The 26265-nt window shown below is 42.2% G+C and overlaps 1 protein-coding gene across 3 annotated transcripts in view; it reads left to right on the top strand.

The window, feature by feature from the left end:
- The window catches only part of zdhhc17 (zDHHC palmitoyltransferase 17), a 150605-nt gene that overhangs the window by 96183 nt on the left and 28157 nt on the right, over positions 1–26265 (top strand). For all 3 annotated transcript variants that reach the window (XM_043708813.2, XM_087996951.1, XM_087996952.1), the window contains exons 5-8: positions 4500–4644; positions 10564–10628; positions 14449–14611; positions 25821–25946. In XM_043708813.2, the coding sequence (XP_043564748.2) occupies positions 4500–4644; positions 10564–10628; positions 14449–14611; positions 25821–25946 (499 nt within the window). The remainder of the gene's footprint in view (positions 1–4499; positions 4645–10563; positions 10629–14448; positions 14612–25820; positions 25947–26265) is intronic.

Raw genomic sequence — 26265 nt, forward strand, 5'->3', positions numbered from 1 at the left:
CACTTCAACTCCCCCTCCCACTCCACCAAGGACATGCAGGTCCTTGGACTCCTCCATCGCCAGACATTGCAACATGATGACTTGAGGAAGAGCGCCTCATCTTCCGCCTAGGGATCCTCCAACCACAAGGAAAAAACAGTCCAAAACACAAATCAAACTGACTCCCTCCCTGACAACTTGACCATCTCCTCCACAAGGTCCCAGTTACCATTCAAAATGTGCAATATGGTTGAGGTCAGGTTTTTTCCCCAGATTTGCTGGAACCCATTCCCAAGTACTGACTTTGTTGATAGCAACTTCTACTATTAACACAACGCTCTTTCCTGGTGACAAGTGTCTGCAGAACTTTGGTCAGAAACCAACCTGCAATTGACTTCCTCACAAATAAACAAAGGTTATTTAGTCACTATTCCTTTAACACAAGCTGTTACCCACAGTCCAGAAGGGATCTTTAGCTAGCAGTTCACAGTTCCAAAATCATGAAAAATTATCGAGGGCCATAGCAAGAGGTATATAGACAGGTTGAATCAGTGTTGCCAGAGGAAATATAACTTTTAGAAAATGGGAGATGATGCACTTTGGCAGAAGAGTAGAGAGCAGAATGTTTTGTAAATGGGGAAAGACTGCAGAGAACTGCAGCACAGGAATTTGGAGATCCCCATCCATGAATCACAAGATGTGACATCCAAGTTCAAGACTGTTAGCCTTTATTACAAAGGCAATGGAGTATAACAATCAGGAAGCCTTGCTAAAGCTAACCAGTTAAACCACAACTCAAATACACTGAAATAGTATTGTGTAACAGTTTTGGTGCCCTTACCAAAGGAAAGAATTACTGGAATTGGAGGCAGTCCGAAGAAGTTTCGCATGGTTGATCCCGAGAATGGAAGTATATTCTTGAGAAGAGGTTGAGTATGTCATTGTCATTGAAGTTTAGTAAAATAAGAGGCAGCCTTACTGAACATAGGAACAAGGGGTGACCACTTGGCCTTTCAAGTCACCTTTACCACCCTATCTACCACTTGCAAGAAGCTATGGCCTTGAACCCCAAGGTCCTACTGTACGTCAATACTGACCAGGGTCCTGCCATTAAATGTATAATTTTCCATAACATTTGATCTCCCAAAGTACAGTACCTCACACTCACTTGGATTAAACTCCATCTGCCATTTCTCTGCCAATATCTGCAACTGAGCTATGTCCCGCTGTATCCTTTGACAACCTTCAATACCATCCGCAACTCTGCCAATCTTTGTAGCGTCTGCAAACTTAGTAACCCATCCATCTACATTTTCATCCAAGTCATTTATTTATATCACGAACAGCAGAGTCCCAGTGCAGATCCCTGCAGAACACCACTGGTCACTCATCTGTAGCCAGAAAAACACAATTCCACTACTACCCTCTGCCTTCTAACTGCAAGCCAGTTCTACATCCATATGGCTAGGTCCTCCTGCATCCCATGCATCTTAATCTTCTGGATTCCTAATTATGTGCTGTACCTGGAGACTAACCTTCTAAGGTTCATGCACTGGGACACCCAGATCCCTCTGCATCCCAGAACTCTGCAAACTCTCTCAATTTAGATAATATGCTTCTTTTTATTCTTTTGTCAAAATGGGCAATTTCACACTTTCCCACACTATATTCTATTCCTTATAATTCTTTTATGAATGTTAATGGACTGATAGAATTAATGCAGTGAGGTTGTTTCCCCTTGTGGGGACGTCTAGGACCAGAGGCTGTAATCTCAGTCAGGGGTCACCTATTGAAGAAAGAGATGAGGGATTTCTTCTCTCAGAATGTAGTGTTACAACACTGGGTAAACCCCTCTGCTAAATTAAAACCCACAACACAGAAAAGATTTATCTCGTGCATGAATTGTGAAAATTCGAGAGGTCAAGAACTATTTAAAGTAAAAATTAACAACTTTATTTCTTAAAATATGACAGAGAATGATTAACTAACAACTATTTACAGCTCCTTCCTCTCACCTATCGTTTACCTTCCCCTTCTACAAAACTAGTCTGATAACCACTGCCCCCCCCCCCCCGCCATTCCACTGATTAAGATTTGCAAAACAAAACTTCTTAACTCAAAACCAGGCAGCTTTCAGTTTTCTCTGTATTCCTGTCGTTTTCTTCTTGGGGATTCTGCTTCACAGGTTACTGATCAATAAAGGTACTTGCAAAAGAGCAATTTTTCGGACAGTCTTTTTAAATGCTGTTGGCTTGGCAGTTCTCCTCCCAACTGTTCAATTTTCCTGGTCTTGTACCCTCAAAGCATCGGATTGTGTCATTGGCTTTTAAGATTGTCAATATATTCATTTCAAACTTGATTGGAGTTGGGTATTTTGGGGTACAATTTAAACTGAATGTCTGAACTCAACTTTTTTTTGTCTCTGGGCTAATAGAGTTATTCAACCAAATGTTATATATTTTTTTCGGAACACTTGATGCTGTCAGGTAGTTTTTGCTAGTTTTTAACTCTCTTCAAGGTACAGTACACTCACATCTTCATAACAGTAGTGAACTGTGGATTTTTATTTACCATATAGGGCTGTTAAGGCTCAATCAAGAAGTATTTTAAGGGCTGAGACAGAGTTTTAATCAGTAAGGGTATGATGGTTATGGAGAAAAAGCAGAAAAGTGGAGCTTAAATTTATCAAATCAGCCATGATGTAATTGAATCTGGAGCACTCTCAAAGGGTCACATGGCATACTTCTGTTCCAACACCTTATGGTCTTCCTTTCCCTCCATCATGACTTTCTGAGCCCCCAACCTCCTCACTGCAGTGAGATGTAATGAGTCATCTTCCCCGAACAAGTCTGCAAAAATATTGAGCATTGTTATAGGTGTCTTTTGCCAAAGTGCCTCAAATCTTCCAATTTCCATCAGAGGAGAGTGATGCAGGTAGAAAGATATATTTCTAATCTCTAACTTCATGATTTGTGAAATTTGAACTGCTGCCCTTCAGAATGAGTCTGATCAATTGGAATCTTTTGTTCATAAACTTTTGTCAGGTCCCCTCCCGCCCCCTTGAAATCTTCTGTGAAAATATTGTTAACTGTTTGAGCCATTGTTAATAACATAAGCCTGGAATCCTCCGAGTTCATTTTTTTAATTGTGTCGATATACATGTTTCCATTAAGTTAATAATTGATCTAAATCTCTGCTGAGCACTTGACCAAAAGTGACAAAATGTGACGCAGTGGCAAATGTAATGACATTGTCTGTGAAATCCAGTACATCAAATTAATGATCTGGTGACATTTGAATTCATTAACAGTGAATGTAATTAATAATCATAACTATATAACTGTGGACAATTATTGTCAAAACTCATCTGATTTACTAAGGTTCTTGAGGGTCAGAAATCTGTCCTCTGAACCTGCAGCCATATGATTGACTCATGCGCTGGCCTTGCCCACAATGCCCTTATCCCATGAATAAATAATTTTACAGAAAGGTGGCTCGTTGGCTCAGTGCTTAGCACTGCTGCCTCTCTGCGCAAGGGTTCCGGTTTTGATTGCAGACTTGGGCAACTGTGTGTGTCGAGTTTGTATATTCTCCCTGTGTCTGTGTGGGTTTCTGCTGGGTGTTCTGGTTTCCTCCCACAGTCTGATAATGTGCAGGTTAGCTGGATTGGCCATGCTAGCTTGCTCATAGTGTCCAAGGATGAGCAAGCTAGGTGAATTAGCCATGGGAAATGCAGGGATAGAGTAGGTGGATGGGTCATTCTTCGGAGGGACTCGATGGGCAGAATAGCCAGCTCCCACACTCTGAATTCAAAGATTTTCGGAGCAGGTCATGCTGAGAATCCTACGACGAGTAATTCCCTTCCTGTCTCCCCAGTGTCCACCATCTTTAAGACACAACTCAGGAGTGTGATGGAATATTTCCCACTTGCCTGGGTGGATAGAGCTCCAACAGTATTTATGAAGCTTGACACCATTCAGGACAAAGCAACCTGCCGATTGGCACCGCATCAACCACCTTCAACGTTCACTCCCTTCATTTCTGATGCACATAGGCAGTGTGTACCATTCATAAGGTGTATTGTATTAATTCACAAAGGCACCTTCAGCAGTGCCTTCCAACCTGCAAGCGCTACAATCTTGAAGGACAAGAACAGCAATGGAAGCTCCAGCACTTACAAGTTCCCTCCAAACCACAAACCATCCTGACTTGGAACTGTATCGCTTTCCTTTCCTGTCACTGGTTCAAAATCCTGGAATTCTCTTCCTAATAGCTCTGTGGTATACTTAGATCCCAATAACTGCTGTGGTTCAGGAAGCATAGTTCACCACCACCACCAGAGCCATTAGGGATGGATAATAAATGTTGCCAGCAATGCCCTCACAGCCTGTGAATAAATGAAGAAATATGGAAGTAAATTTTCCCTAAGTTTTGACAAACCTTCAACAATGCCTCTGAATTATAATGCAACATTTTTCGTCTTAATTTATGTAAAATGCTTTTTGGGTCCTTTTTTCCAGGCAGGGTCACTTGTCCATGGTTGTGCATCTGATGAAGTATGGTGCGGAACCGTCACTGATTGATGGAGAAGGCTGTAGCTGTATCCACCTTGCCGCTCAGTTTGGTCATACCTCTATTGTTGCATACCTGATTGCAAAGGGGCAGGTAAGTTTCAATCTGCTTTTGTTTATACACCTGAACAGCTTAACAATGATCATTGTAGGGAATGACGCAGCTCACTTGATTATCACCCCATCCACCCAATAGTGTATAGTGTGCCATTTTTTAAAAAAATGCCTTTCAATTTCCCAAGTTTCTTTTAACAGCATGTCCTAAACTTGTGGTTTCTGCAAGTCAGAGAGAGAGCAGTGTTTCTCCCAAAGTCTCCTCTAAGTGTCTCATGTTATCGTGAGTTTAAGTATATGGCTACTCCTTCAAAGTGACTAAGTGGAGTTCTAGAACTCAGTGCGTACAACCCTCTTCCCCGACATCCAAAAACCCAATAATTGTGGGTGTGCGAGGGAATTTAGCGATCACGTGAGCGAATCAGTGAAGGGGAAAAAAACCAAGATCTTTCATTTTGACATGTTGTCAATGTGTGCCAACATGCCTCTCAGCCATTAATTACCTTTGAAGGATTGACACTGTTATACAGTCATTGAGATGTACAGCACAGAAACAGACCCTTTGGTCCAACTTGTCCATACTGACTAGATGTCCTAACCTAGTCCCATTTGCCAGCACCTGGCCCATAAATCTGTAACCCCTTCCTATTCATCTACCCATCCAGATGCCTTTTAAATGTTATAATTGTACTAGCCTCCACCACTTCCTCTGGCAGCTCATTCCATTTACACACCACCCTCTGTGTGAAAACGTTGCCCCGGAGGTCACTTTTAAGTTTTTCCCTTTTCACCCTAAATCTAGTTCTGGACTTCCCCACCCCAGAGAAAGCACCTTTGTCTATTTACCTAATCCATGTTCCTCATGATTTTATAAACCTCCACAAGGTCATCCTCAGTCTCCCACACTCCAGGGAAAACAGCTCCAGCCTATTCAGCCTCTCCCTTTAACTCAAATCCTCCAACCCTGACAACATCCTTGTAAATCTTTTCACAACATTGTTTCGATGGGAGGGAGACCAGAATTGCACGCAATATTCCAAAAGTGGCCTAACCAATGTCCTGTACAGTCGCAACATGACCTCCCAGCTTCTCTGAGAAAGTGAGGACTGCAGATGCTGGAGATCAGAGCTGAAAATGTGTTGCTAGAAAAGCGCAGCAGGTCAGGCCTTTCCTGAAGAAGGGCTCATGCCCGAAACGTCGATTCTGCTGCTCCTTGGATGCTGCCTGACCTGCTGCGCTTTTCCAGCAACAAATCTTCAGCTCCCAGCTTCTATACTCAGTGCACTGATCAATAAAGGAAAGCATAACAAACGCCTTCTTCACTCTACTATAGACCTGCGACTCCACTTTCCAGGAGCTCTGCACCTCCACTCCAAGGTGTCTCTGTTCAGCAACACTCCCTAGAACCTTACCATGAAGTGTATAAGTCCTGCTCTGATTTGCCTTTCCAAAATGCAGCACCTCACATCTATCTAGATTAAACTGCATCTGCTACTACTCAGCCCATTGGCCATTCTGATCAAGATCCCATTATACTCTGAGGTAATCACCTTCATTGTCCACTACACCTCCAATTTTGGTGCCATCTGCAAACTTAGTAACTGTACCTCCTATGTTCACATCCAAATCCTGATTCATAAATAAGCATGGCAAGCATTTCGTCCCCAGTAATCTCTCTCAAACAGCAACGAGATAAGAATCCATTCATCTGATTTATTAGTGGGACAGAAGAATGAGAAAATGTCACTAACTCTTGTGCAAGTACTGCCATAGCATCTTTTCAGAACCACCAAAATACTCAGTTCTCAAAGTTCATTCAGAATTCTACTCTTGTATTTTTCTGTCTTGTTCAAAAACTTGATTTTAGTGCCATAAAGGCATGCAGCATGGAAAGAAACTCTTCGGCCCAATTCATCCATGCCGACCAGGTCTCCTGAACTGAATTCGTCTCATTTGCATACTTTTGGCACATATCCCTCTAAACCATTCCTATTCATATAACATAGAACATTGCAGTGCAGTACAGGCCCTTCGGCCCTCAATGTTGCACCAACCTGTCATACCACTCTGAAGCCCATCTGTCCTACTCTATTTCATGTACGTCCATATGCTTGTACCTGTCCAAATGCCCTTTAAATATTGTAATTGCACCCCCATTGACCACTTTCTCTGGCAGCTCAATCCATGCGTCACCTTTTGTGTGAAAAAGTTGCCCCTCAAGACTTTTTAAAATCTTTCCCCTCTTAACTTAAACTTCTGCTATCTAGGTTTGGACTCCCCTTCCTGGGGAAAAGACCTTGGCTATTCACCTTATTTATTCCCCTCATGATTTTATAAACATCTATAATGTCACCTTTAGCCTCTGAGACTCCAGGGTAAAAAAAAAAGTCCCAGATTATCAGGCCTCTTCTTATAACACCAACTTTCCAGTCTCTGTAACATACTCGTAAATTTATTTTCACTCATACCAGTTTAACAACATCCTTCCTATAGCAGGGCATTCAGAATTGCTACACTGCCTCAGTTCCATTTAATGAGGGGTGAGAAATTAATGGGTAATTTTGTTCTGTGAGATGGTCAAATATAAACATTCCTGCTCAGCCACCATTTAAAGATGAAATAAGGAACAGTGAAGAAAACTTTGGCAGATGAGTGCCAAGCAGTATAAATCCCGTTGTGTGGCAGAGCTCCGTCTAAAGTAGATTTGATTGCTTCAGTTCCAGGCAGAAAGTAGATGGAAGAAGTTCCCTTGTGAATAGCAGAAATCAAACTCTGTTGGAAAAGGATGAAACATGTGGTATTTGTCAGAAGACTAAGCAGGGTTTAAGTTGCCAGCTGACTTAGGTTGTCACATTTAGCAAACCATTCACAGGCTCACAATAGTGTATGTTGCATTATCTGAAAGTACTTTTGTTTTCCCAGCCCCCTTCTCCTCATGAGAACATGTCTCTGGGACTTTGTCAAATCAGCTCAATAAAATATGTGGATATGGTACAGTGTATCTTGCCACACTGTAGCCCTTACCATATTCTCAACTGCTACACATAAGCTGTAATTGTTGCACTTATTGGCTATGGGGAATGACTGAGATAATGTGGCAGTAATATTGTGTGAACCGCTAAGGATTATGCAGTTGATAATGGCACTCGGGCTGATTCCATGTTGATGTTCTGACTTCGAGATATTTTCCTAATCAACCTGTTCAGAGATGTTATGACCCACATCTGGAGTAGGTGATAAACTCGTTGCTTCCTTGAACAACTGTGTAATTCATTCAACAGTTGAATCAGATTATTCCAGCAAGGTTTTAGAAAGTCTGATTTGAATTGGTGACATTTTGGAATCCTTTCTGGATAGATTTGCAACATCAGTCTTGCAGAGAGCAAATTTGTGCAATTGTAGAAAAAAAGCTTTTCTGACCATTTTCTTCGCATAAACAGGTCATTTAAAAAGCTAAATATGAACAATCGAAAGTAGCCCTGAAATTGTAGTGACAGTCATACATGAGATTACTGGGAAGCAGCATTTATATCCACTGCTTAGGAGTTGTTACTCATATCTTTCTGATAATGATTCCACAAGTTTTGGTCATTTTCTGACCCTATTCTTAGTAATACATAGTATGTACCATGCCAAAATGTTTCATTGTACTCCACAAGCAGTGCTGCTGGGCCACTTGTTCACTATTTAAATAAATGATTTTGACTAACAAGATTGAAATTTGAAGAAGATAGCAAAAGGGATGTGTATTTAACATAGTGGACTGTAATAATATATAGGAAGACATTAATAGAGATATGCAGAATGGCTTTGTTATTCGCAAATTAATTTTAATATGGCTTGGAAGGAACTGGAGGCCACAGACCACTGGATTAGGATCTAAATTTAGATCAAAGTTGAACAATGGAGAATTAGAAATGTGAAGAGCTCGGAAGAAAAACAGTGACAAACAGAATCGAGGATACAATTCTAAAAAGGGTGCAGGAACAAAGGGAAATAGGTTGAAATGTGCATCAATCATGGAAGGTGGCTGGATAGGTTGGGAGAGGCATGGCAATGCATCCTGGACTTACTTAAATGGGATATGAAAGTGCACCCTTTGAAAGGACTGAGAATAAGAAGGCTATATTTTATCTGTAACTGGCAACAGAAACTATTGCTGTACAGAGTCACAGAGTCATACAGCACGGAAACAGACACTTTGGTCCAAACAGTCCATGCCAACCATAAATCCAAATTAAACTAGTTCCATCTACCTGTGGTTGGCCCATATTCTTCCAAACATTTCTTGTTTATGTACTTAACTAAACATTGTAAGCATCTAAAACCTTGTAACTGTACCCACTTTGAACACTTCCTTTGAAAGTTCATTCCACACACGAATCACTCGTTTCTTAAAATAAATTGCCCTTCATGTCTTTTTAAAATCTTTCTCCTTTCATCTTAAAAGACCCTCATCTTGAAATCTCCCACCTGAGGTAAAGGCAGCTGTCATTCACTTTATATCTTTCATTATTTTATAAACTTCTGAGCTCACATCTCAACCTCCTATGTTCGGGTGAATAGAGTCCCAGCTTATCCATCCTCTCCTTATAACTCAAACCTTCCAATCCTGGCAACATCCTGGTAAATCTCTTCTGAACCCTTTGAAACTCAATAATATCCTTCCTACAACAGGGAGACCAGAACTGATTGCAGTAGTTCAGAAGGGGCCTCACCAACATCCTGTACAACCTCAACATAACATGCCAACTCTTATACTTAATGGTCTGAGCAATGAAAAAGCCTGCTGAACTTTAATTTATTTAATTTTAAATTTACTAAACTTAAGACTGAATACTTCAGAATACAGAGCAGAAAATGTCATGCTCAGGAGCAGAAGTTTTCAGACATGCTTTATTCCATTTGTAACTGCTAGGTCAACAGGAGACTCTCCCATCTAGGCCATACAAATACATTGTAGAATTGCCCCACCATCCTGAAGAGTATCGTGGATAACCAAATTTTCCCACAATTTTTTACAGATCCTAATTCCTCAGCATTTATGCTAATCAACACATTGTCGTTCTGCATTCTTCCTGGAACTGACAGTTTGGCAACACTCTTCCAAATGTCTTCCCAGCCATGCAGAGATAGAAGATTCTGCCATCAATGTTGTATTTACCAGGACAGTCTAACACCAACTTGAAAGAGGGTGTCACCTTTTCAGTTAAAATAAGTAGATTGGCTCAATAGTGCTGCCTCAAGGACTTGACAAAAAGCTTAAGGAGACTGTCCATTTTAGCAATCTACAATAGCATTTTAAAAAGCACATCTCTTCACAAAAAACAAAAGAATTCACTCAAACTGAGTTTGGTGTATTAATGAAAATTAAAGCATGCTTGACCTCGTGTTTTTCTTGGTCTTACTTTACTTTTTCTTCCTCTTCACGAGTTCAATGATCTAACTGACTCCTCTCATTCATTTTCTTGGCTTCTTGTAGGTCTATTAGCCTTACATCCTGTGTTGACCTCCTTGCAGGAACATTTTTGTGGATCAAATGGATAGGATCTGCAATTTGCTGTCTCAGCTTGATTGAAGCAAGGTTCATTGAAACTTTCAAAAGGGAATTAGATTATTATCTGAATTGGGAGATTGTATATGGTTCTAGCAAGGAATAAGGGAAGTGGTAGGACATAAATTTCTCTGTCAGAGAGCCAGCACCGATACGATGGACTGAATGGCATCCTGTGCTGTAACTATCTGTGATACCAAGATGTTAGGCTTCTAACAAAACTTGGTTTAAAGTTTTCCGGAGATTCCCTTACTATTATTCCCTATTTTGGGGAAGTCACATTTGCGTTTAATGTCAAATTATAGTTGCTGAAATTGACTGTGATGTTAACAAGCAACAAAAGAAACTTAATAAATGTACTTGGATTTATCCTTTGCAAATATTTATTTTGATCACTTGTTTCAGGATGTAGATATGATGGACCAGAATGGAATGACACCATTGATGTGGGCAGCTTATAGAACACACAGGTTAGAGCGATTTCAATTCTTGCATGTCCTACCTTTTACTAGCTAAGTAGTGATTGAGGTATTGCATTTAAATGTTGTTATAATCTGAAGTGCACTGTCTGAAAGGACATTGGAAACAGATTCAATAATAACTTCCAAAGTGGAATAAGATATGTACTTGTAAAGGACAAAAAAAAGGTGAGGAAAGTGGGAAGGAAAGAATCTCTAATTAGAAAGTTCTATTAAAGAGCTGGCACAGAAACCGGCTAATTGATCTCTTGTTTTGGGAAATTCTCTTTCGCCCCCTGTTGTGTTCAGCTGCTACCTTTCAAAGGGCATTGGATCTGTATCTTGTGTGAATTAGGCACTGGGTAGCTATACTCTGGTGCTGTGTCCATGTGGTTGCAGTTCATCTGTGAATCCAGATTGCAAGTTCTGCTGAGCTATTCATGCGTGACAGGTGAAACCAAACTCAGCCTTGACCTCAGCAAATGTCTAGATTTGCATATTTCTTGCAGGGATGGCAGTGTTAGATTTGAAAAATGGTAACTGTCCATTTTTATTTCATTTATGGCCCAGGGTTTCCTAGTGCTGGCCATAGCCTCTCAAAAAAGGAACACCCTGACTGAGATTAGTTGACAATAGCTTAAACCCAATTCTGCCTTGAGTGCTCCAGATACTATGTGTTAAACCAGTGTTATTCAATTTCATTTTGACTATTGTTCTATTTTTGGTTTCATTTACTGAAGTAGTTTTTTTTTAACATTGACTATACATGATATGCAATTTTCATTTCTCTGTATTTGCCTCCATTCCCTTAGAATGGTAACTTACATTGTTTTTTTTTTAAATTATGTAAATTCTCCACTGTTTCTCTACTGTATTGATTCGCTGTGCCAGTTTTGACCCAATGTGTGCAGGATGGTTTCCTGACACAATATGTCGGCAAGTCAACAAGGGGCGAGTCCACATTGGATTTGGGTAATGAAGCCAGCCAGGTGTTAGAGTTTGAGGTAGGTGAGCACTTTGGTGATAGTGACCACAGTTCAGTTATGTTTACTTTAGTGATGGAAAGGGATGGGTATATAATGCAAGGCAAGAGTTATTGCTGGGGGAAAGGCAATTATGATGCAATTAGGCAAGATTTAGGATGCATAGGATGGGGAAGGAAACTGCAGGGGATGGGCACAATTGAAATGTGGAACTTATTAAAGGAACAGCTATTGTGGGTCCTTGATCAGTATTTACCTGTCAGGCAGAGATGAAGTGGTTGAGCAAGGGAGCCATGGTTTACTCTTGTCAAGAGGAAGAAGGAGGCTTATGTTAGGATGAGACATGAAGGCTCAGTTAGGGCGCTTGGGGGTTACAACTTAGCCAAGAAAGACGTAAAGAGAAAGCTAAGAAGTGCCAGGAGGGGACATGAGAAGTCGTTGGCAGGTGGATCAAGGAAAACGTTAAAGCTTTCTGTTGGTATATCAGGAATAAAAGAATGACGAGTAAGATTCAGGCAAATTAAGGATAGTAGTGGGAAGTTGTGCGTGGAGTCAGAGGAGATAGGGAAGCACTAAATGAATATTTTTCATCAGTATTCACACTGGAAAAAGACATTGTTGACGAGGAGAATACTGATATACAGGCTCCAAGACTAGATGGGATTGAGGTTCACAAGGAGGAGGTGTTAGCAATTCTGGAAAATTTGAAAATAGATATGTGCCCTGGTCTGGATGCAATTTGTCCTAGGATTCTCTGGGAAGCCAGGGAGGACATTGCAGAGCCTTTTGCCTTGATCTTTGTTGTCATTATCTGTAGGAATAGTACCAGAGACTGGAGGAGAGCAAATGTTGTTCCCTTCAAGAAGGGGAGTAGAAACAACCCTGGTAAATAGAGAGCAGTGAGCCTTACTTCAGTTGTGGGTAAAGTATTGGAAAAGGTTATAAGTGGGAGGATTTACAATCATCTAGTAAGGAATAAGTTGATTAGGGATAGTTAACACAGTTTTGTGAAGGGTAGGTCGTGCCTCACAAACCTTATTGAGTTCTTTGGAAAGGTGACCAAACAGGACAATGAGGATAAAGCGGTTGATGTAGTGAATATGGATTTCAGGAAGGTGTTTAATAAAGTTCCCCATGGCAGGCTATTGCACAGAATACGGAGGCATGGGATTGAGGGTGATTTCGCAGTTTGGATCAGAAATTGGCTAGCTGAAAGGTGGTGGTTGATGGGAAATGTTCATCCTGGAGTTCAGTTGCTAGTGGTGTACCGCAAGGATCTGTTTTGTGTCCACTGCTGCTTATCATTTTTATAATGACCTGGATGAGAGCATGGAAGGATGGCTTAGAAAATTTGTGAATGGCACGAAGGACGGTGTAGTTGTGGATAGTGCAGAGGGACAGAGATAAACTGCAGAGCTGGGCTGAGAGGTGACAAACTGAGTTTAATGTGGAAAAGTGTGAGATGATATCACTTTGGAAGGGGCACAGGACTGCAGACTATTGGGCTAATGGTAAGATTCTTGGTAATGTAGATGAGCAGAGAAATCTTGGTATCCTTGTTCATAGATCCCTGAAAATTGCCACTCAGGTTGATAGGGTTGTTAAGAAGGCATATGGTGTGTTAGCTTTTATTGGTAGAGGGATTGAGTTTTGGAGCCACAAGGTCATATTGCAGCTGTACAAAAGTCTGGTGCGGCTACATTTGGAGTATTGTGTTCAGTTCTGGTCACCGCATTACAGGAAGGATGTGGAAGAGATTCAGTCAGATGTTGCTTGGTATGGAGGGAGGGTCTTCTGATGAAAGGCTGAGGGTCTTGAGGCTGTTTTGTTTCGAGAGAAGGAGGTTGAGAGGTCTCTTAATTGAGACGTATAAGATAATCAGGGTTAGATAGGGTGGACAGTAAGAGCCTTTTTCCTCTGATGGTGATGGGACAAATTGATAGACTTAGGACAGATGTCAGAGCTAGTATCTTTACTCAGAGAGTAGTAGGCGCATGGAACGCACTCCCTGCAACAGTAGTAGTTTCATGAACTTTAAGGGCATTTAAATGGTCATTGGATAGATTATGAATGAAAATGGAATAGTGTAGGATAGATAGGCTTCAGATTGGTTCCACAGGTTGGCGCAACATAAAGGGTCGCAGGGTCTGGATTGCCCTGCACCCTTATGTGTAGCCATATCCTCAAATGTGTTTAAGATGAGCACTTCAGTTTAGCAATGTTGAGGTGAGTTAATCACAATAACATGCACCTCAAAGACAATTGGCAGTACAGAAACAGTGCTTGCATGAGAATTTCCTGCATCCCTATTTCACCTCACTGTATCAGTTATATTTCTATTCCCTGCTGCTTCTTGCATTTTTCTGGACAATGCCCTTTCCTTACTTGATGGAACAGGCTGAATGGCTGCTCCCATGCCTGTGATGTGGGGCAAATAACAATGAGAATTTGTTTTTTGTTGCCATTACGAGCTTCCTTCAGCATTTCTTCCCAGATTGCTTGGGAGAAGTAGACCCACTTTAGGTCGGTCTTAAGTTTGTGGTCTGAAAATCGTGAAGTGGTGTCTTGTATTTATCTATCATATTTCATTGAATGAGCTATAATTTCAAATATTATTATCTCAATTAAAGTGTAAAATTTTGTATCACTGTTAGTTTGAGAAATTTGTAGTGTTTTTTTTGTAACATAAGGTTTTTAATAGTTGATAAACACCAGCCTAAATTGTTTGCAAATATTAACAAAAATGATGACTGTCCATTTTTGAAGGCATTTTTCCTCATTTTGTTTTACTGGAGTTGGTCACCAACTGGTTTGAACCAGCAACATTATTGTTGTTTTCTGCATTTCAGTGTGGATCCGACGAGACTGTTGCTCACATTTAATGTGTCAGTGAGTCTAGGAGACAAGTACCATAAGAACACAGCATTACACTGGGCAGTGCTGGCAGGAAACACCACCGTGATCAGTCTGCTGCTTGAGGCCGGGGCTAATGTAGATGCTCAAAATATTAAGGTATGAATTTATTCTTTAAAGTTATTCCTATAAATCATGAAAATAATTCAGAGTTTGAAAATCAGTGATTTCTGCAGCAAACGTATGAAAGTTCATGTATCGTGGGCTAAATAACATAATTAAGCAAAATTAGGTCATGCATTTGGTTTTGAATCAAATAGAATGCGTCTATTAAATATTTGCAGTCGTCAGTGCCAAACACTTGTACTGTGCCAAAAAATAACACATCTACAATTGCAGGGCATATCAAATTGCTTTATAACCAACTAAATCCCATTGAAATGTGTTCACTGTTGTAATATAAAACATCTGTGCACAGCAAGATATTACACAGCGATGCTACGATGACCAGATCCGTTTTAGTGATGTTGATTAATGGATACGTTGTTGGTCCAGGTCATGAAAGATAACTTGCCCTGGCTCCCAGTAGGGTTATGGGTCTTTTCCATTGACTTGAGAGCAATTGGAATTTTGGGTTAGCATCTTGCATTCAACCTGAATGAGGGTTAAGGAGTACTAAAAGAGAGAATTTTGCTCTGTGTGTACTTTTGATACCATTTTTCTTGAACTGGACTTTTGCTCATGACTGAATTTATTTTCATTTAAAATGTTTGCAAGTCAAGCTAAAAGAACATTATGTGCTCTTATGACCCGTTAAACATAACTTAGCCGTTTGGCATTGATTGTAAATGGAATGGAGTTTAAAACTAAGAAAGTTTTGTTACAACTGTGCAGGGCATTGTTGAGACCATGCTTGGCATAGTGTATCTCCTTACTGAAGGAGAGTTGCAGTAATACATATTGTTTATGATGGTCTAATGGTATGATTGCGAGATGATTAATCCAGTGACCCAGATAATGTTCTGGATACTTAGCTTCAAATCCTGCCATAGCAGATAGTGGAATTTAAATTCAATTAAAATCGGGAATCTAAGAGACTATTGATGGTCTATGAAGCCATTGTTGATGCAGAGAAAAATCCTTCGGGTTCACTTGTGTCCTTAAGGGAAGGAAACTTCCACCTTTAAGTGATCTGGCCCACATTCTACTCCAGGCCTGCAGGAATGTGGTTGACCTTTAATTGCCCTCTGGCTGAGCCAGCAATACCCAAAATCCATGAATAATTGTTGTGGTCCTGTTCGCTGAGCTGGGAATTTGTGTTGCAGACATTTCGTCCCCTGTCTAGGTGACATCCTCAGTGCTTGGGAGCCTCCTGTGAAGCGCTTCTGTGATCTTTCCTCCGGCATTTGTAGTGATTTGAATCTGCCGCTTCCGGTTGTCAGTTCCAGCTGTCCATTGCAGTGGCCGGTATATTGGGTCCAGGTCAATGTGTTTGTTGATAGAATCTGTGGATGAGTGCCATGCCTCTAGGAATTCCCTGGCTGTTCTCTGTTTGGCTTGTCCTATAATAGTAGTGTTGTCCCAGTCAAACTCATGTTGCTTGTCATCTGCGTGTGTGGCTACTAAGGATAGCTGGTCATGTCGTTTCGTAGCTAGTTGGTGTTCATGGATGCGGACTGTTAGCTGTCTTCCTGTTTGTCCTATGTAGTGTTTTGTGCAGTCCTTGCATAGGATTTTGTACACTACATTGGTTTTGCTCATGCTGGGTGTCGGGTCCTTTGTTCTGGCGAGTTGTTGTCTGAAAGTGGCTGTTAGTTTGTGTGCTGTTATGAGTCCTAGTGGTCGCAGTAGTCTGGCTGTCAGTTCAGAAATGTTTTTGATGTATGGTAGTGTGGCTAGTCCTTTGGGTTGTGGCATGTCCTCATTCCGTTGTCTTTCCCTTAGGCATCTGTTGATGAAATTGCGGGGGTATCCGTTTTTGGCGAATACGTTGTAGAGGTGTTCTTTTTCCTCTTTTTGCAGTTCTGGTGTACTGCAGTGGCCCTTTTGAACAGTGTCTTGATGCAACTTCTTTTGTGTGTTGGGGTGGTTGCTTTCGTAGTTCAGGACTTGGTCTGTGTGTGTGGCTTTCCTGTATACCGGCCACTGCAGTGGACAGCTGGAACTGACAACCGGAAGTGGCAGATTCAAACCACTACAAATGCCGGAGGAAAGATCACAGAAGCGCTTCACAGGAGGCTCCCAAGCACTGAGGATGTCACCTAGACAGGGGACAAAACATCTGCAATTCAAATTCTCAGTTCGCAAACAGAACCACAACAACGAGCACCTGAGCTACAAATCTTCGCACAAATGTTGAACCCATGAATAATTTTTAAAAAATTTTAAGGGTGATGTGAAAAATTATAAAATACTGTAATTTTCTAGGTTGAAAAGAGATTAATCTATTACTTTGTTAAAGAATGATGTCAACACTTCAATTTGCGTTGTAAGATACCTACTGTTTCCTGAAAAATCAAATGACATTGGAGAAAAAACAAGCAAAGCTTTCAAGGAGTTCACAATGGAGTTTATGGCCCTTAATTATTGGAAAACCTGGTTTTGAAAGTTGGAGAACCTTAAGACTCGTGATTGGCTATCAACCCTTTCAAAACTTTGTTTTCTTTACAGACCTGAGTATTCAGTAAGGTGGACTCTCCAGAAAGCTAAAGTCTGTACCATAAACCAGCTGTCCCGCTGACTGAGCATGTGATCTGCATGTGACTCCAGACCCACAGCAATATAGTTGATTCTTAATTGCCCACTGGCAATTAGGGACGGGCAATCAATACGTGCCCAGCCAGTGACACCCACATGCCCATAAAGTAATTAAACAAAATATGTACTTGTTAGAGGTACTTCAGTGAAGGTAAACTGGGCTGATTCCTTGTGGTGGGGTTGCTTTATGAGGAAAGAATGTGCTAGTTTAGACTGTATCATGGAATTTAGTAAAATAATAGGTGACGTTATTGAAAAATAGGAGACTCAGGAGGGACACTGTGGCAAAGAAGGGAAGGGGACAGAATAGAAAAGTATTCGTAGTAGGGGACTCGATAGTTAGGGGAATCGACAGGAGATTTTGTGGTCAGGATCGGGATTCCCGGAAGATATGTTGCCTCCCTGGTGCCAGGGTCCGGGACGTCTCCGATCGGGTGTATAAGGTTCTAAAAGGGGAGGGCAAACAGCCAGAAATCGTGTTACATATTGGCACTAATGATATAGCCAGAAAAGGATCAAGGATATAAAAAGTGATTTCAGGGAGTTAGGATGGAAACTGCAAAGCAGGACGAACAGAGTAGTGTTTTCTAGTTTACTACCGGTGCCACGAGATAGCGAGGTGAGGAACAGGGAGCGGGCGCAGCTTAACACGTGGCTGTACAGCTGGTGCAGGAGGGAGGGCTTCAGATATGTAGATAATTGCGATACCTTCTGGGGAAGGTGGGACCTGTACAAGAAGGACGGGTTGCACCTGAACTGGAAGGGGACCAATGTCCTGGGTGGAAGGTTTGCTCGAGTAGTTTGAGAGGGTTTAAACTAGTATGGCAGGGGGGGGGAACCTGAGCTGTATACCGGAGGTGAGAGTTGATGCAGATGAGGCAATAGCAAGAGGTAGACCAGCTAGTGGGAAGGATTTTCCTGGGAAGGAACCAAGGGATCAGTTAAAGTGTGTTTGCTTTAACGCAAGGAGTTTCAGGAATAAAAGTGACGAACTTAGAGCATGGATCAGTACCTGGTGCTAAGATGTTGTGGCCAAAACACAGACATGGGTTTCTCAGGGGCAGGAATGCTTGCTGGATGTTCCACTGTTTAGAGCATTTAAAAAGAATAGGGAGGGGGGGAAAAAGAGGAGGGGGTGTTGCACTACTAATCAGAGAGGGTATCACAGCTACAGAAGCTTCCATTGTCGAGGAAGATCTGTCTACCGAGTCAGTATGGGTGGAAATTAGGGAAACAAGGGAACAGTCACCTCGTTAGGGGTTTACTACAGGCACCCCAATAGCAGCAGGGAGATGGAAGAAAGCATAGGTCGGCAGATTTTGGAAAAGTGTGGACATAGTAGGGTTGTTGTAATGGGTGACTTTAACTTTCCCAATATTGATTGGAACCTCCTTCGAGCAGAAGATTTGATTGGAGCTGTTTTTGTAAGGTGTGTTCAGCAGGGTTTTCTAACTCAGTACGTTGACAGGCCGACGAGGGGAGAAGCCATTCTAGGCTTGGTGCTCGGAAACTAGCTGGGGCAGGTGTCAAATCTTGTGGTGGGAGAGCATTTTGGTGCTAGTGACCACAACTGCCTCACATTCTACTTAGTATTGGGGAAGCAGAGGATTAGGCAAAATGGAAGGATATTAAATTGGGGAAGAGAAAATTATGATGCGATTAGACATGAGTTAGGAAGCATGGATTGGGAGCAATTGTTCCTTGGTAAAGGCACTATAGACATGTGGAGACTGTTTAAGGAACAGTTGTTGCAAGTGATGAATAAATATGTCCCTCTGAGACAGGCAAGAAGTGGTAAGATAAAGGAACCTTGGATGACGAGAGAGGTGGAGCTTCTCGTCAAAAGGAAAAAGGTAACTTACATAAGGTGGAGGAAGCTAGGATCAAGCTCAGCTCTACAGGATTACAGGCAGGCAAGGAAGGAGCTTAAAAATGGTCTGAGGAGAGCCAGGTGGGGCACGAGAAAGGCTTGGCAGAACAGATTAGGGAGAACACAAAGGCATTTTACACTTTTCTGAGGAATAAGAGAATGGTCAAAGAAAGAGTAGGGCCGATCAGAGATAACAGAGGGAATTTGTGTATAGAGTCTGAGGAGGTAGGGGAAGCCCTAAATGAGTTATTTGCTTCTGTCTTTACTAAAGAAACGAACTTTGTAGTGAATGAAACCTTTGAAGAGCAGGTGTGCATGCTGGAATGGATAGAGATTGAGGAAGCTGATGTGCTGAAAACTTTGTCAAACATTAAGATTGACAATTCGCCAAGCCCGGACCAGATTTGTCCTCGGCTGCTTTGGGAAACGAGAAATGTGATTGCTTCGCCACTTGTGAAGATCTTTGCATCTTCGCTCTCCACTGGAGTCGTACCTGAGGACTGGAGAGAAGCAAATGTAATTCCTCTCTTCAAGAAAGGAAATAGGGAAATCCCCGGCAATTACAGACCAGTACGTCTCACGTCTGTCGTCTGCACGGTGTTAGAAAGGATTCTGAGGGATAGGATTTATGACCATCTGGAAGAGCATGGCTTGATTAAATGCAGTCAACAGGGCTTTGTGAGGGGCAGGTCATGCCTCACAAATCTTATCGAGTTCTTTGAGGATGTGACTAGAAAAGTTGATGTATGTGGACTTCAGCAAGGCATTTGATAAGGTTCCCCATGGTAGGCTCATTCAGAAGGTCAAGAGGAATGGGATACAGGGGAACTTAGCTGTCTGGATACAGAATTGGCTGGCCAACAGAAGACAGCGAGTAGTAGTAGAAGGATAATATTCTGCCTGGAAGTCAGTGGTGAATGGTGTTCCACAAGGCTCTGTCCTTGGGCCTCTACTGTTTGTAATTTTTATTAATGACTTGGATGAGGGGATTGAAGGATGGGTCAGCAAGTTTGCAGACGACACAAAGGTTGGAGGTGTTGTTGACAGTATAGAGGGCTGTTGTCGGCTGCAGCGGGACATTGACAGGATGCAGAGATGGGCTGAGAGGTGGCAGATGGAGTTCAATCTGGATAAATGCGAGGTGATGCATTTTGGAAGGTCGAATTTGAAAGCTGAGTACAGGATTAAGGATAGGATTCTTGGCAGTGTGGAGGAACAGAGGGATCTTGGTGTGCAGGTACATAGATCCCTTAAAATGGCCACCCAAGTGGACAGGGTTGTTAAGAAAGCATATGATGTTTTGGCTTTCATTAACAGGGGGATTGAGTTTAAGAGCCGTGAGATCTTGTTGCAGCTCTATAAAACTTTGATTAGACCACACTTGGAATACTGTGTCCAGTTCTGGTCGCCCTATTATAGGAAAGATGTGGATGCTTTGGAGAGGGTTCAGAGGAGGTTTACCAGGATGCTGCCTGGAATGGAGGGCTTATCTTATGAAGAGAGGTTGACTGAGCTCGGACTTTTTTCATTGAAGAAAAGGAGGAGGAGAGGGGACCAAATTGAGGGGTACAAGATAATGAGAGGTATAGATAGAGTCGATAGCCAGAGACTATTTCCCAGGGCAGAAATGACTAACACGGGGGATCATAGTTTTCAGCTGGTTGGAGGAAGGTATAGAGGGGATGTCAGAGGCGGGTTGTGAGAGCATGGAATGCGTTGCCAGCAGCAGTTGTGGAAGCAAGGTCATTGGGGACATTTAAGAGACTACTGGACATGCATTTGGTCACAGAAATTTGAGGGTGTATACATGAGGATCAGTGGTCGGCACAACATCGTGGGCTGAAGGGCCTGTTCTGTGCTGTACTGTTCCATGTTCTATGTAAATGCTAAGAGGATATTTCTTTTATTGGGACATTCTGGGAATAGGGTACACCATTTCAGAATTGGGAAGTGTTGGCATGGTGGTAATGTCACTGGACTTGCATTCCAGGAGCCAAAGCAACTATCTGGGAGATGGGTTCCAATCTCAACTTGGCAGATGGTGAGGTTTGAAATTGATAAAATCAGGAATTAAAAGCTCACTTTATAGTGACCATTTAATCACTCCCAATTGTCATAAAAGCACATCTGATTGACTAATATCCTGGAGAGAAGGAAATCTGATATCCTTACCTCGTCTAGCCTCTGTGACTCCTTATCCACAATAATATAGTTGATTATTAGCTGCTTGCCAATTAAGGATGGGCATTAAATGCTGGCCTAATCACATACCATGAACATAAAATATATAAAGAAGTGGGAGGTTGTGCATGGAGTCAGAGGAGATGGGGTAGTGCTAAATGAATATTTTTCGTCAGTACTCACACGAGAAAAATACAATGTTGATTAGGAGAATACTGAGATACAGGCTGCTCGACTAGACAGGATTGACGTTCGCAAAGAGAAGGTGTTATCAATTCTGGAAAGGCTGAAAATAGATAAGTCCCCTGGTCCAGATGCGATTTATCCTGGGATTGTCTGGGAAGCTAAGGAGGAGATCGCCAAGCTTTTGACTTTGTTCTTTGTGTCGTCATTATCTACAGGAATAGTGCCAGAAGACTGGAGGATAGCAAATGTTGTTCCCTTGATCGAGGAGGGGAGTAGAGACAACTCAGGAAATTATAGACCTGTGAGCCTTACTCCGGTTGTGGGTAAAGTGTTGGAAAGGGTTATAAGAGATAGGATTTACAATCATCTAGAAAGGAATAAGTTGATTAGGGATAGTCAACACGTTTTTGTGAAGGGTAGGTTGTGCCTCACAAACCTTATTGAGTTCTTTGAAAAGGTGACCAAACATGTAGATGAGGGTAAAGCCTCATGTGGTATATATGGATTTCAGTAAGGCATTTAATAAGGTTCCTGAAGAAGGGCTTGTGCCCGAAACGTCGATTCTCCTGTTCCCTGGATGCTGCCTGATCTGCTGCGCTTTTCCAGCAACACATTTTCAGCATTTAATAAGGTTCCCCATGGTAGACTATTGCACGAAATACGGAGGCATGGGATTGAGGGTGATTTCGCAGTTTGGATCAGAAATTAGCTAGCTGAAAGAAGACAGAGGGTGGTGGTTGATGGGAAATGTTCATCCTGGAGTTCAGTTACTGGTGGTGTACCGCAAGGATCTGTTTTGGGTCCACTGCTGTTTGTCATTTGTATAAATGACCTAGATGAGGGCAGAGAAGGATGGGTTAGTAAATTTGTGGATGGCATGAAGGTCGGTGTAGTTGTGGATAGTGCAGAAGGATGTTGTCCCTCTGTAACCACATAGATAAGCTGCAGAACTGGGCTGAGAGCTGACAAATGGAGTTTAATGTGGAAAAGTGTGAGGTGATTCACTTTGTAAGGAGTAACAGGAATGCAGAGTAGTGGGCTAATAGTAAGATTCTTGGTAGTGTAGATGAGTAGAGAGATCTTGGTGTCCTTGTGCACAGATCCCTGAAAATTCCCACCCAGGTTGATAGGGTTATTAAGAAGGCATATGGTGTGTTCGCATTTATTGGTAAAGGGATTGAGTTTTGAAGCCACAAGATCATATTGCAGTTGTACAAAACTCTGGTGCAGCCACATTTGGAGTATTGTGTTCATTTCTGGTCACCGCGTTATCGGAAGGATGTGGAAGCTTTGCAAAGAGTTCAGAGGTGATTTATTCAGATGTTGCCTGGTTTGGAGGGACGGTCTTATGAGCAAGGGCTGAGGGTCTTGAGGCTGTTTTGTTTCGAGAGAAGGAGGTTGAGAGGTGACTTAATTGAGACGTATAAGATAATCAGAGGGTTAGATAGGGTGGACAGTGAGAACCTTTTTTCTTCGGATAGTGATGGCTAGCATGAGGGAATGTAGCTTTAAATTGAGGGCTGAAAGATATAGGACTGACATCAGGGGTAGTTTCTTTACTTCGAGAGTAGTAGAGGTGTGGAACACACTGCCTGCAACAGTCGTAGACTTGCCTCTTTAAGATATTCAAATGATCATTGGATGGACATTTGGACAGGAATGGAATAGTGTAGGTTAGATGGGCTTCAGATTGATTCCACAGGTTGGCGGAATATTGAGGGCTGAAGAGCCTGTACTGCGCTGGAATGTTTTGTGTTCTTGGTCTCCTACTTAAGCTGTGAAACCATGTTTTTAGGGGGGGGCGATGGCCTAGTGACATTATTGCTAACGTATTACTCTCGAAACTCAGGTCATGATCTGGGAAACCAGGTTCAAATCCTGCCCCAGTAGGTGGTAGAATTTGAGTTTGATTTAATGAAACAAAAATCTGGAATTAAGAATCTACTGATGACCATGAAACCATTGTTCAAAGTTTGTGAGAAGATTTGTAGCTTAGGTGCTCGTTGTTGTGGTTCTGTTGGCCGAGCTGGGAATTTGTGTTGCAGACGTTTCGCCCTCTGTCTAGGTGACATCTTCAGTGCTTGGGAGCCTCCTGTGAAGCGCTTCTGTGATCTTTCCTCCGGCATTTATCGTGGTTTGTCTCTGCCACTTCCGGTTGTCAGTTCCAGCTGCCTGCTGCAGTGGCTGGTATGTTGGGTCCGGGTCAATGTTTTTTTTGATAGAATCTGTGGATGAGTGCCATGCCTCTAGGAATTCCCTGGCTGTTCTCTGTTTGGCTTGTCCTAATTTAGTAGTGTTGTCCCAGTCTAACTCATGTTGCCTGTCATCTGCATGTGTGGCTACTAAGGATAGCTGTTCGTGTCGTTTCGTGGCTAGTTGGTGTTCATGGATGCGGATCGTTGGCTCTCTTCCTGTTTGTCCTGTGTAGTGTTTTGTGCAGTCCTCGCATGGGATTTTGTACACTATGTTGGTTTTGCTCATGCTGGGTATCGGGTCCTTTGTCCTGGCGAGTTGTTGTCTGAGAGTGGCTGTTGGTTTGTGTGCTGTTATAAGTCCTAGTGGTCGCAGTAGTCTGGCTGTCAGTTCAGAAATGTTTTTGATGTATGGTAGTGTGGCTAGTCCTTTGGGTTGTGGCATGTCTTCATTCCGTTGTCTTTCCCTTAGGCATCTGTTGATGAAATTGCGGGGGTATCCGTTTTTGGCGAATACATTATAGAGGGTCTTGCTGTTGTTCAGGCTCTTTTTGCAGTTCTGGTGTGCTGCAGTGTGTTGTGATCCTTTTGAACAGTGTCTTGATGCAACTTCTTTTGTATGTGTTGGGGTGGTTGCTTTCGTAGTTCAGGACTTGGTCTGTGTGTGTGGCTTTCCTGTATACCTTTGTGGTGAATTCTCCGTTTGGTGTTCTCTGTACCATCACGTCTAGGAATGGGAGTTGGTTGTCCTTTTCTTCCTCTCTAGTGAATCGGATTCCTGTGAGTGTGGCGTTGATGATCCGGTGTATGTTTTCTACTTCTGTGTTTTTAATGATTACAAAGGTGTCATCCACATATCTGACCCAGAGTTTGGGTTGAATTTACAATCAAAAGGGCCACAACACACTGCAGTACACCAGAACTGCAAAAAGAGGAAGAAGAACACCTCTACAATGTATTCGCCAAAAACGGATACCCCCGCAATTTCATCAACAGATGCCTAAGGGAAGGACAACGGAATGAGGACATGCCACAACCCAAAGGACTAGCCATGTTACCATACATCAAGAACATTTCTGAACTGACAGCCAGACTACTACGACCACTAGGACTCATAACAGCACACAAACCAACAGCCACTCAGACAACAACTCACCAAAACGAAGGATCCGATACCCAGCATGAGCAAAACCAACGTAGTGTACAAAATCCCATGCGAGGACTGCACAAAACACGACATAGCACAAACAGGAAGACAGCTAACAATCCGTATCCATGAATGCCAACTAGCTACGAAATGACACGACCAGCTATCCTTAGTAGCCACACACGCAGATGACAGGCAACATGAGTTTGACTGGGACAACACTACTATTATAGCCAAACAGAGAACAACCAAGGAATTCCTAGAAGCATGGCACTCATCCACAGATTCTATCAACAAACACATCGACCTGGACCCAATATACCGGCCACTGCAGCGGACAGCTGGAACTGACAACCGGAAGCAGCAGAGACAAACCACTATAAATGCCGGAGGGAACAATACAGAAGCTTCACAGGAGGCTCCCAAGCACTGAGGATGTCACCTAGACAGGGGACGAAACATCTGCAACACAAATTCCCAGCTCGGCGAACAGGACCACAACAACATGAAACCATTGTCAATAGTCAGAAAAATCCATCTGGCTGAATAATGTCCTTGAGAGAACAAAAACTGCTATGTTTATCATGTCTGGCTGACACGTGACTTCAGACCTACAGCAATATGGTTGACACTCAACTGTCCTCTGAAATGGCCTAGAAATCCACTTGGTTCAAGGGCAGCGAGAGTTGGGGAATAAATGCCAGCAGTGACACCAACATTCCACGAGTGAATTGGGAAAAAAAAAATCCATTGTTTATGAAATTCTATACCTCAGCATTCATAGTCATTTGATATATTCAGATTTTTGATCTGCAAGGGAGTCACAGGTAATGGGGGCAAGCAGGAAGGTGAAGTTGAAATGATCGTTCAATCATGATCTTATTGAATGGCAAAGGTGACCAGAGGGGCTAAATAGACTAACCCTGATCCTCTTTCTTATTTCAAGTTTATTGACAACTGGAAAGTCATCCAATTTACAAGCAAGTGCTGTGAAACTCCAGTTTTTGTTTCTGCCTACACTTTCTGTTTTCACAGGGTGAAACACCATTAGATCTTGCTAAACAGAGGAAAAATGTTTGGATGATTAACCATTTACAAGAAGCAAGGCAAGCAAAAGGCTTTGACAGTCCTTCATTCCTAAAAAGGCTGAAGGCAGACAAGGTGAGCGAGATGAAAAGGAGGAAGTAATAACTTGCTGATTAATTGCACCTTTCATGACCTCAGAACATCACAAAGTATTTTACATCCAATGACTTATTTTTTGAAATATCATTGTTGGTTTGGAAAGTTCTGAACCACTAATTGTTATGAAGGCAAACTGGCAAAAAGTTCTACCAGGAGACTAGTTAATGAGATAAAGTCAGAACAAGTTTATTAAATTCTCAGGTGAACTGTGGCAGTGAACTTGGGCAGTGATTTATGGTTTAACGCACATCATAGTGCCCAGGAGAAGATCCAGCAAGCAGACCACATAAATTGT

The sequence above is a fragment of the Chiloscyllium plagiosum genome, unplaced genomic scaffold (assembly GCF_037043375.1).
Source record: "Chiloscyllium plagiosum isolate Xiang-an unplaced genomic scaffold, Cpla_swu_hap1 HiC_scaffold_19, whole genome shotgun sequence".
Taxonomy (NCBI): domain Eukaryota; kingdom Metazoa; phylum Chordata; class Chondrichthyes; order Orectolobiformes; family Hemiscylliidae; genus Chiloscyllium; species Chiloscyllium plagiosum.